Below are 12,143 nucleotides of genomic sequence, written 5' to 3' on the forward strand. Positions count from 1 at the left end.
CAGCAAAACTCACTTCCCATGTATATTTGTGCCACGTGAAATTATCTGTGAGTTCTCACTGCATTGCCACCATCTGCATCATCATTTTTGAATATAATCTTATTGTAAAAATAAAAGGTTTGCATTTTGATGAAGTGTCTTCATCTAAACATCCAAAAGAAACAATCAAACATTCCCATACTACATTTAATTTGTAAGACTTTTGCATTAAAAATCTTTCAGCTGCTCTGATTCATGTGAGAGTCAAATTCACAAGTCTGAAGCTCAAAATCAAGTGCAATTATGGGATTGAAGGTCAACACAATTTTGATGTGATTATCAGGTAACTATGACTAGCGTTTCCACATTATCTATTTAAATCTAGGAATTGTAATTCAACGCTGTAATCAAAACCAAGAACGGTTAGCAAAGCAGTGAAGTCATAAGTGCCATCTTTCAGAGTATTTTCTGTTTTGTTTTTCTTCTTGTCATAGTTAGGGTTAAAGGTTTGAGTTAATATGTTTGTTTCCATTTACAAAGATAGGCCTATCTTAAATGCAAGTTGCATTTCAGGCATTAATCCACTGCAGTCCTCATTTAAGTCCAAGGATGTGGGAAACTTTTCAAGATCAGTGTGGGTAACAAAAGTGTCTACAAAGACTGGGTTATTGTTCCGTACAGCAGATTTATGGCTCTGTAGTTTTTCTTCACAACGCACAAAAGGCCAAGCTGTATTTTAACTTCTGCTCACTTGAGTTTCTTTTGTGAACCAGTGGCATATGGAAAGGAATTTATAAGCTTGGATGAGCTTTTGGCTGTGTGGTGACATGTTGGGTGGGTGGAGCTTGTAGTGGTGTCAGAACTAGTAAATTATGTTGTCTGTGAATACATGAAGACAGAGGAACAAGTACAGTATAGAAAGTAGGGTGTTATTAGCTTTAATGCTGCTGATTCCAAATATACTAAGATACAAAAACAAGACGCTCCTCATATAATATTTACACAACAGTCATAAACTACAACATGCATTCCAAGATGTGAATAAGTAAAATTAAAACTGACATCTATTTAATCTATAATTATTGAAGCTCCAAATATAAGTAAACACTAGTTGGTAATTAATGCATTTAAGGCACAAGTGCCATTGTGCCACAAAGAAGGTAACCAACCAGTTGTGACATTTCTAAACAGTCACTATAACGTCAAAACATTTACATATGTGTTTGACGCCTGAGCAAACTAAATTGTTTTTGCAATACAGAAGCTACTACTAATACTAATACTACTGCTAATTCCGAATCTACACTAAACTGCAAAGTGCAAGCAATATTAAAGCAAGTCTTTAAATACATTAGAGCTAAAAGATGAATCCCAAAAGACAGGAAAATGTCTACCACTTTAAAATTACAATGTGTAAGATATGGCCAAAATATTTGTTTAAAACGTTTAAGATAAAGAACTAATAAGATCAACAGAATGTGAAGAAGTAACAGTTCTGACATTGTGTCAAAGACATGTGTTGCAGAGATTTCTACTGACCCGTTTTACCTCCTAATACTACTTTGTACCTCAACGGGCACTAGTCTGATAGTATAGCTCAGGCCTCATCCCATAGTTTTACTGGGAGGCTGCTGAGCCCGGTTTCGGTTTTAGTGCCCATTCCTGACTTAGTCGCTAATAGAGCTGTGCTACGTTAGCTGCATGGCAAACTGAGCAAACTAGCTGATATAGTTATAGCAGTTATAACCTGATATGTGATATGGTACCCCCTATATTTGAGTATGAATTTGACAGGTCAAGAGTAGTCTCAATTCTTACACATTGTACCTTTAAAATACAGAGAGCTTCGCAGAGGTAAGGCTACTTTATGTTTGTGTCTTCCCTGTAAATGTTCACAGTCAAGCTGGTCACTCTGTACTATGAGAAACTGATGAGACTCATGAGATAGTAACATTATGGTAAACAACGCAATTTAGAGTACCTGCTTTTTATTGAAAACTTCCCTTTCACCTATGGCTTTGAAACTGATATCCTTTGGTATAACATCTCATGCTCTGCTCAGTAAAACTAAATTGTTTGGTATGGAATCAGATGTAAAATAACATTATAAACGAATCAAAAAATTTGATACAATGAAACATTGTAAAAATGTATAATATTGGGAAGGACAGATTTTTGGATGTGTGAGGAGTAGATGTGTGTTCCTGTGTAGGTCCCCTAAAAATGGAGTAAATGTTAAAATGATAGTTAAACATTTTAGGAAATGCATGTATCTGCTTCTTGTCCACAGTATGATGAGATTGATACCATTCTCGTGACTGTATGTTAAAAATGAAGCTATAGCTAGTGGCTGATTAGCTTAACTTAGCTGACCTGTCCCTGTACAGAGATGACTAAATTAATCTACCAGCAACTCTACAGCTCACTAATTAACATGTTATTCTTTGTTCATTAAATATGTGTCAAAACAACACTGGTGAACGCATATTTCCCAAGATGTTGAACTATTTCTTTAATGTCACACTAATGAATGAGTTGACAAATTTGAGGTAGGCTGTTACAATCAAGACTTTCAGAGGAAGTTGAGTTTGTCAGAGTTATAAGTGTCACAGTAGGTTGAGTCTGAACTAAGTGGGGAGGCAGAGGTCATCCCCTTTAGTTCAAACCGCGGCTGCTCCGCTAGAGGTGAAACCTGGACAGAAAGAGACAGATATATCAGTGTAAGCTATCTATCTTCAGCCAACATAGATGAGACAAAACTGACCTTATGCTAAGATTGTTTTATCAATGGCTAACTCTGTGATTAGAGGCTTTTAATTTATTTTATAGTGTGCACTGCTACATCAGATAACATGGAAAACCTACAGCATGCTTTTCTGTAAACTCTGTGCAGGTTTTGCAAATGTTTTTAGAGTAACGCACCCAACATGTATGTTAGACCTCAACGATACACTCAAGATCACTTTTCATTTGGAAAAACAGACTAGCACTAACTCACTGTTATCAAGTTATCAACTGTGTGCGTGCGCAGACTGCTATGGGCAGCAGGATGTAACTCAGAATAAGCTGGCGGCATTTTCACAGTAGGAGGATTGTGTATCTGCAGAGTGAAGTGACACATAATTAGTACATTAGTAGTGGAGAGTGAAGAGAACAGGAGAGGAGAAGTTCTCTCAGTGAAACACACTAACCAGAGGGCCGGTTGGAGTAAAAGAAGGCTGAGCGGAGTAGCGTGTCCCAGAGGGCTGACTGAGGTAGTCTTGACTGCAAAATCTGTTGACCTCTGGGGAAGGCATAGCAGGTTCAGCATTAGCAGTCTCAGATCTGTCCTTTTTGGAGGAGCGCTTTCCACAGCAGCAGCACCTCACGCAAGCACAGCAGGAAAGGGCAGCGAGGATAACACCAACGCCAATACCAAAGGCAAATGAATCATTCCGTAGTGCTGAAACATTGATGGTGAATGTCAAATATTTGCTGCTTCGCTTCCAGCCTCTCAAATGTGAGGATATCCTGCTTTTCTCTGATTTGTATCACTGAAAATCTATCTCGGACATATATAATTTAGGTTTTAAGACTGAGTGGTCTCTGGTGGGTTGAGAAAACAAACAAAAGAAGCTAAAAAATAAGGCTTCTTATGACAAGGTGAGGAATTCAGTAACACAGTCATCTGACAATTATTATAAAACACAGAGGTTACTTACGCTCCATTTCCAGTAACACCACTAAGGCATTGTTGCCATTCTGATCTCTGACCTCGAAACGTCCGCTGCATGACATTTTGAGGTCGTCATTTAAAATCCCACATGGCTTTAACAGATGAAAAAATGTGCAATCACGTTCATCCAAACCCTCTTTCAGTCTGCCTTGACGAACTATCTCTGTCCCTCCCATTTCATGGTCACTTTCTGGGAAGAAGTAAATGTTGCAGGAGTTCGGTTCCAGGTGAAAAATGAAGTGGAGGCTTCCACCAGGATTCCGTGAATAGGCTTTCGTGTTTGCTGGAAGAGAGGACCCACAAGTCAGAGGATATCAAAGTGGTTCTCCGCCTAAAATCTTTTGTACCAAACTCTGATCATGTAGTCTTGGTTCTTGCCTATTCGCCTAAAAGAATAGTCCAACATTTTGGGAAATATGCTTATTCACTTCCTTTCCAAGAGATAGATGAGAAGATAGTTACCACTCTCACGTCTGTAGGTTGAATATAAAGCTACTGCTAGCAGATGTTTAGCTTAGCTTAGCACAAAAACTGGAAACAGGGCGAAACAGCTGTCCAAAAGTAACAAATTCCAACTACGAGCAGTATAGTCTGGAATATAACTCCGCCTAAAAACTGCAACTTGTCTTTTTACACTTCATATTTAGTTCGGTTGAACAAAGTACAAGATAAAATGCATTAATAAGTGAGCTTTAGAAGAGCTGGTAGGCTGACCGTGTAACCTTTGGAAAGGCTAGCTGTTTCCCCATTTCCAGTCATTGTGCTAAGCTAAGCTAACCATTTTCATATTTACTGTATAGATATGAGAGTGGTATCAACCTTTTCATCTAACGCCGAAAAAGAAAGCAAACCGAATTTTCTAAAATGTGGAACTGTTCCTTTACAATGGATTTCAGTGATGATGAATTTTCATCCATGTGCTCAAATGCTCCAAACAGTAGTGTCTTCTCTAAATTATGGTTACATGCACTCTTTCTATCTTGTTAACTATCTTGTGTCTTGAAAAAAGAAGCACCAAGAAAGGAAATTTGACACATTGAGAACTAAGAAGGATCCTCACCTACTACCTCAAAGATCTTTGTAGACAGTATTTTCTGATCTTTGTCTCTCATTATGTAGCGGCCACTGTCTTTCTGGGTTACATTAAAAATCGCATAGTAGGCACCTATCACCGTATGCCTACGGTCCTCTATGGCTTGAGGGTTATCATGTCTCCACAAGATTGTCACATTTGAGTTGTGCTTAGGTTTGAATTCAATGGACTGAGCATTTCTGAGCAGCAGTATGCTGAATGTTTCCCCATAGTCACACTCATACGTATCCTCATAATATGAGAAGCCTAGGAAAGGAAGGAACAGAAAAAAAAACACTGATTACAAACATTGCAAATGTATGTTAACATTACCAAATATTTTGAGCCCTTCATTGCTTTGGAATAAATGGATGCACATATACCCCCATCTATTATATGAACTAACTATGCAGTTACACTATTGCAAATTACTATCATTATTGATATTGAAGTATTCAGATGTTTTACTTGAGTCAAAGTAGCAATGTCACAATGTAAAAATACTTTGTTACAAAAGTCCATAAGTATTTGAGCTAAATGCACTTAAAATATAACCTAAAAGGTCCTCCAAGTTCCCAAAAGGTTGTCTTATAACTTGTGTGTACAGTAATTATCTTAAAATCTAAATAGGCTTAAAACATATAACATGATAAAAAAAAATTCTAAACATCTAGTTAGTTTTGTTGCAGTACACGCTACAAATGTAGTACTCATTATTAGTACATGGTAACCTTAAATAAATAGCCTGAACTGCATAACTCAAGACACCAGTGTGGGAATGCAGTGCATTTAATCTGTAATAATGCATTAGGCTATATTTTATGACCTGACCATGCGTTTTGTAAATATAACCTAGTAATCAAGCATAGTTCAGTAAAAAGTACAATATTTTCTTCTGAAATGTAGTCGTGCATGAGTGTAAGGTAGAATAAATTGGAGGTACTCGACCTCATAACTTTTCCACCACTTACTGAGTAGCCTACCGCAGATACAGCCTACTGTAATTCTTTTTTGCTGAGTCTTTATGTTTAGGTATAACTCTTGAAAGCAGTCTCGCTACTAATTGTACCCACCCGTACAAACAAAGGCACCCAGCAACAGCAACAATATCATCATCAACAGCGGTAATTCAAAACCCGAGTCCAGCGAACCGGAGTCGACCAGCTAGGCGCACGATGCGTTTAATAGTTCCTCAAGACTTCACTATTGACATATTCCAGCCGGGCAAATACTTAAATACAATGGTAAGACTGGAGTTATACAATGCACATATGCCGCACTAACCGTTATTAATGGCGTTTACGGCCAAGTTGGAAATATAATCACAGATTCGAACTTCCGGAATCAATAACTCGTAAGCAAAACGTGTTTAAAATACATACGACGCCTCTTTATTATCGTAGTTAAGTAGACAACCAAGTACATTTCCACCTAAATAAGTCGTCCGACGAGCGGCACAAGTAACATTGGCCTCTACGTGCAGCCGGCTGTGAGACGAGTGTGCAGGGACCGTCTACAAAGTGTAACGCCGAAAACACATACTGGAGAAATATTCAATTAATATTCAATAACTACATTGTTATAAGATGTAGTGTCTCCAATATCACCCCATGCATCAGTGATCTTGTGTTGATGATACTACAACACTTAGTTTGTAGAAATATAGTTTTGCATAATTTGGGGGGAATTTTAATATTCAATAAAATTCAATAACTTCACTGTTTTAAGCTGTAGTGTCTCAAAAACAACTCAAACATCATTGCTATCCTGCTGGTGATACAACACTTAGTTCATAGAAATACTGTTTTGCAAAATTTGGGGGAATTTTAATCTTCAATAACTTCACTGTCAAATTTAAAATTCATCCACTAGGGGTCACCTTTGTTTTATAACACAACACTTATTGAGAGAAAAAAGCTTTTGCATAGTTTGGGGAAATTTTAATCTTCACTGTAATAAGCGGTAGTGTCTCCAAAATTACCTTACACATCATTTATATCCTGCTGGTGATACTACAACACATAGTTTGTAGAAATATGCTTTGAGGTAATTGATCTACCCACACTAAAGGGCTTTTGTATGGTCACCAAAATATTACCTAATGGTAGCCTCATGGACACTTCCTTTACACCAATAAATGACAGATGTATGAGCTTACTAAGTCACTAGCCAATCATGGGGAAACTTTCAATTAATTTACTCTACTTCCATCCTCTCCCTTTAGTCTTCAATGCCAAATCACTAAGATGGGGACAGACATATTTCTGTACTTAATGCTTTCTGATTTTCTTGAACATTTGCTTCCAGTCCCATTCCATGGTTATATGTAAGTAATCTTTCTTTTTGTTTTTTCTACGATTGATATTATTACTTAGTGGAGCTGAGCTTGTGTACCTGTTCAGATTAAAACTTGAGCTAGATCTTGTGCCTATTTCACTTACTGAAATGTTTCTTAATTTACTCTCCAAAGAAGGGCATGCTTTTTTCTACATTAATATGAAATGAATAGCACTCAAAGACATATGATATGTCTAAACTATCAATACCTAAGTGTAGAATTATTACTGAAATGACGAATTTGTGGTTTTATTCATGTAACACTGGAAATGAAATTTTCCCATATGTTTAAGTACTGATTATTTAAAGTGAAAATTGTAGCTTTACATATTGGGCCACCTTATTTACTGCCAAGAGTTTATGACACAAATTAGTATGTTATTTTGATAAGTTCTTGCTTATTCTGTACAACTTGCCCTAAGTTACAGGCAATTTGATGACCATGGGACCAGTTAAAAAAGGAATACGAGTTCCGAGGAAAGACCTATGGGCAATGGCTGGTGGAATAGAAGCATTGGTCAGCTCAATGAGGAGTGTTAACATTGACAATAGAGACACAGGTTATTCATCACAAATCTGGTCTGAACTCTAAAACCATATTTGGTGAAGATCTTCAGAAAACGTCATCAGAAACGCCATTGTCTCTGGGTCATATGGACAAAAAACCGAAATGGAATGAGGGATTTGATAAATAAACAACCGCAAAAAAGTCATCAGAGGACCTACCTCTGAGCATGACTCACAATATCAAACAAGTATCAGATGACAACACAGAAGAGAATGAGTTAGAATACGAACACCAGAAGATGTCTTTGCAGAGTGGAGTTGAACTGGAGGAAGCAGTCACAGATGAAGATTTACAGAGTAGTGACACAGAAGATAATGCACAGTGGATCTCAAATTGAGGGAGCAGGCACAGATGAAGAATTACAGAAGAGTGAGAAAGAAGACAAGCAACAGAAGATAATGCACAGTGGAGTTCACACTGAACATGGAACATGGAACCAAATTCAATGGAGACAGTTGCCAAAAGTATCAAAGAGGTTCACAATTACAGTGAACAGGAAGTAATGGCAAAGAATTGTTCCACTGCCCGGTTCGACAAAACTGAGGCAACCATGGATCCGATGTGTTCTACAACAGTTTCCGAAAGAAAAATCCCTGTTGTAAAATTGCCTTCAAGAGCCAACATATCAAAACTCTTCACAGCCGCAAAATTAATAGTCCATATTTGAACATCACTGCAGTTTTTACATTCCCTTCCTGTAGTGCAAAATCAAACAAAAAAAGTGAGAGAAAAGTCAGAGCAGCAGCAAATACACGAAGAGGAAGAATTGCAAGAGCTCTGAGTAAAGGAGTGAGCCACCTCTTCTATAGTAAACTTAAGAAAACACCTGTTGCTGAACTGATTTCAGGAAACATAACCAGAAGTGTAAACAAAAATATTCTCAAAGTCATAAGTTCAGAGGTCAGAAAAAATAAAAGAATACATGATGATGTTTTTAAGGAGATGTACCTCACTCAAAGGAATGTGACAATACATTTCAAAAGATGCCTGGGTACATACAGCACTTTCAAGTGGACCCCTTTGGTGTACACATGTACACTGAAATATCAATAAGTATACTTATGCAACACGTGAGAAAGAAGACCCCACTGATATCCATTATACCTGGATGCTACAGGTTGCAACATTGCATCAAAAGTTCCAAGTGAAACCAAAAGAGTCCTTTACTACTCTCTTACTGTTCCTGGATCTGGTCAAAATGCACCTCCACTCCCAGTCTGTGAAATGCTGACAAATGACATCAATACCATAGTATTGACAACATAAATAGTTTGCAAATGATGTATGAATTGATGACAGTTTTATTGTTTATATCTTTAAAGGTTGATGCCCTTTGGATACGCAAACCAACAGAAGTTGTTGTGAAAAAAACATTCTTAAGTCTTCACAAAAGTGTTGAATAAGTGATCCATTCTCAAAGATGTCTGTGATGTGTGAACAATTAGCTTAGACTTTCATTGTCCCCAGATGGAAATTCTCTTTGAAAGCACTGTACATCACCAAACAGCATTCAACATTAGCCTCCCTACAAAATAATTCCCAACAAATGAACACCACAAACGCTATACAAAAACAACAGACAGGAAAGGTGAAAGCATTACTCCTGGAGTCTCATCTTGTTTAGCGGCCAAAACGAGACTCATGACTTAACTTATGCATCTACATTACAAGACATTAATGTGTAATTAATATTCCCTGTAATTTCTCCAAAAGGTAATGGAATGTTACATCAGAGGCATCCTCAATTCTAAGGATACAGCTGGTCGACTTTACCACATGAATCACTACACCATAGGTGTAATTTTACATGGCACAAGAGAGCAGATGGCCAGGCAAGGGTTTAAAAAGGTGAGTACAACAGAAATCATGTATAATTATTTTTTAATCATTTCATTATTGGTTGTCAGTAAGCTTCAACTGGGAGACAGAATAGTTTGAATTGTGTGTACACACCTTCTAGTGTTAAAACATAATGTATACTGTGTAGGCCTATGAAATCCTTGCTTTGCTTCGATATATATAAATAAAAAATGACATTATTTTTCAATGCATTTTTTCAGGTAACATTCGATGACTATGATGGAGGCATTGGATTTGTTAATGTAAGAAATGTGCACTGGAAGTTTGTGGTGAGTATACTGCTACTCATGTACTACCATGTACCTTTACATCATTTATGTATGGTTAAAAGTTTATCAGACTTACAATTGCATTAAACATAGTCAAGTACATACAAATATACATTCATTTGAATAGATATTTCCAGAAAAATCCACATATTTAAAACCTCTTAACATTCCTGTAAAATTTATGCAAAATGCCCATTCAAGACATAGCCAAAGTAAATTGAATGTAGTTCTTGAACCATTCGGAGTATATGCATGGTTTTGGGCTTCTCTGAAAGATAACACTCTGGAGTATCTAACCCAAATGAATGATTGTAAGTGCTACTGGAATTGATTAATATAAGTTTAAACTCACTAAAACTAATATATTTTTCATTTCACTTGAAGATGCTTGCTAACAAATGCATGCAGACAACTATAGTTGGGACTTATTAGCTGGAAAACACTGTAAAGCCTTACCTAGTCCTAGTTTTTCTAAGTGTATGTCTTAGCATATTTTTTCTAAAACAGCACCGCCCCATGGCGGTCAAGTAGCTTTAATCTACTTGCGTCGATCATGATTGTATAAGTGAGCACTACATTATATAGCCACATACAAGAAAATAAATGAAAGGAAATAGACTATCTATTCTAAGCTCTCCACATTACCTGCAAGCTAATCCAGCAAATTCACAGATCATTGGCTTCCAGTCACGTATTGATTAAGCACGTCAACATCCAGGTAACACTTTGGGCTGATCTAAAACAACTGGTTACCTTGAGCGATATTAAATAGCCTATACCAGAACATGTTTTTCAAGGTGTTTTTCTCGAGGATTCTGTAAAAAGTCTATTTCCTTTCATTTCCTTTTCCTTTCAACAAACCAGAGGCGTTTCACACTGACTCATCAAAGCAGTATCTTTAAAATCTAAGAAGAGACATGGCAAAAGAGATTCTTCAAGGATCAAGAATGACTTTCTCTCTCTTTCTCCACACACACACACACACACACACACACACATGTATATATATATATTTAAGTGTATTGTATACAACTTGGACTTTTTTTCAATTTCCAAGGATGAGTTCTGTTCTTTCTTTGGAAATAAGGACCTGCCCAAAACTGCTGTTGCTGCTGTTTGGGTGAGAATTAATGTTCTGTATTGTTTCATACAATACATAATCTGAGTATAATCTGTAGTGAACTTCAAGGAAAAACACAAAAGTAATCGAATATTGTAAACTTGTATGCATTACAGGTTTTGTAAAGTTAATGTTTTCTATGTGTAATTTATTTGTCCCCTCGCAGATTCAGTGTAGAACTTGTACAAGGTGGTTTCACACGCAGTGCATTGGAATGAAAGCAACAGACATACCAAGCAAATAAATCCCTTGGTATTGTGCATTGTGCAATAGCCCTAACTAAAGAGGCTGTAGGTGAGTTTGGCTAACTCTTAGGATGTGAGATATGAGAGTTGAGGTCTAGAGAATGTAAGGATACAAAAATTGTAAGAATGCAAAATTCCCCTTGTGATATCAAAATATCATAGGTCCATAGTGGCACCAGTGTGAACTATAGTGAAGACATGATATTTTTACCAACATACTTTGATTCTCACCACAAAGAGAACTGGGCAACAGTGATTTATATTTTCAGTTATTAGTCATACAACAAATAGAGGGTCAGATGTGATTTCCTAAATAATTAACCCTTCTTTTCAACTTTTGACTACTGAGAAAAATAAAACTGTTATCTTTCTCAGAAAATGCAGTTTAGTATCGTGTCTTTCAGTATGTTATGCAATTTATAAAGCCTAAACCTATGTTTTTTTTCGAGGAAAGCAAGTAAGACACCTTCTTACATGCTTTAAATGCTGAAGAGATTTGTGTTCAAATTAATCTAAATAACACCATAAACCTCTAATCGTGAAAATAGTGTGATAAAACTTTATCTTGAAAAACATTTTTAAAAACCACATATCCCCAAAATAAGTGTTGTTGCATAAAGGATGCCATTGATGTGTGAGAGGATTTTAGAAACACTGTCTAACTGTTAAGTAATTGAAGATTAAAGTTCCCCCTAAAGGCTGTTTTTCTCTTAAGCGTTGCATTATCACCATAAGGAGACCATTGATGTGTGATGTGATTTTGGAGACACTCTGTATAACAGTGAACTTAATGAATATTAAAATTCAAATTGTGGAAATGCATTTTTTTTCTGTATATAAGTGTTGTAGCATAAACAGAAGGAGACCATTGATGCGTGGGATGATATTGGAGACACTACAGCTTTTAACAGTTAAGCTATTGAAGATTAAAATTCCCCCAAACAACACAAAAGCTTATTTCTCTCAATAAGTATTGTA

The 12,143-nt window shown here is 36.6% G+C and overlaps 1 protein-coding gene across 2 annotated transcripts; it reads right to left on the reverse strand.

The window, feature by feature from the left end:
• Positions 1–901: 901 nt before the first annotated feature.
• On the reverse strand, positions 902–6,248 carry LOC119888634. 2 transcript variants are annotated; one of them, XM_038699291.1, is made up of 6 exons: positions 5,840–6,248; positions 4,755–5,033; positions 3,681–3,977; positions 3,171–3,262; positions 2,978–3,079; positions 902–2,671 (listed from the first exon to the last, which is right to left on the reverse strand). In XM_038699291.1, the coding sequence occupies exons 1-6, from the start codon at positions 5,880–5,882 to the stop codon at positions 2,552–2,554; spliced, it is 933 nt and encodes a 310-aa protein (XP_038555219.1). In that variant the 5' UTR covers positions 5,883–6,248; the 3' UTR covers positions 902–2,551. The 2 variants fall into 2 exon arrangements, with proteins under 2 accessions (XP_038555219.1, XP_038555218.1); XM_038699290.1 differs by having other exon boundaries at positions 3,171–3,421.
• Between the last annotated feature and the right edge of the window lie 5,895 nt (positions 6,249–12,143).

Source organism: Micropterus salmoides, unplaced genomic scaffold, assembly GCF_014851395.1.
Source record: "Micropterus salmoides isolate LMB-PRFRI ecotype aquatic unplaced genomic scaffold, ASM1485139v1 Ms_hic_scaffold_5, whole genome shotgun sequence".
NCBI classification, from domain to species: domain Eukaryota; kingdom Metazoa; phylum Chordata; class Actinopteri; order Centrarchiformes; family Centrarchidae; genus Micropterus; species Micropterus salmoides.

What these genes read in the sequence shown, in the direction of transcription:
- LOC119888634 (XM_038699290.1), bottom strand. Translation starts at nt 5,882, where the DNA reads ATGATGATATTGTTGCTGTTGCTGGGTGCCTTTGTTTGTACGG. An exon ending in GGTGTTACTGGAAATGGAGC is followed by an intron (nt 3,422 to 3,680) that starts GTAAGTAACCTC and finishes TCAATGTTTCAG; the next exon opens with CACTACGGAATGATTCATTT. An exon ending in TTACTCCAACCGGCCCTCTG is followed by an intron (nt 3,080 to 3,170) that starts GTTAGTGTGTTT and finishes TTCACTCTGCAG; the next exon opens with ATACACAATCCTCCTACTGT.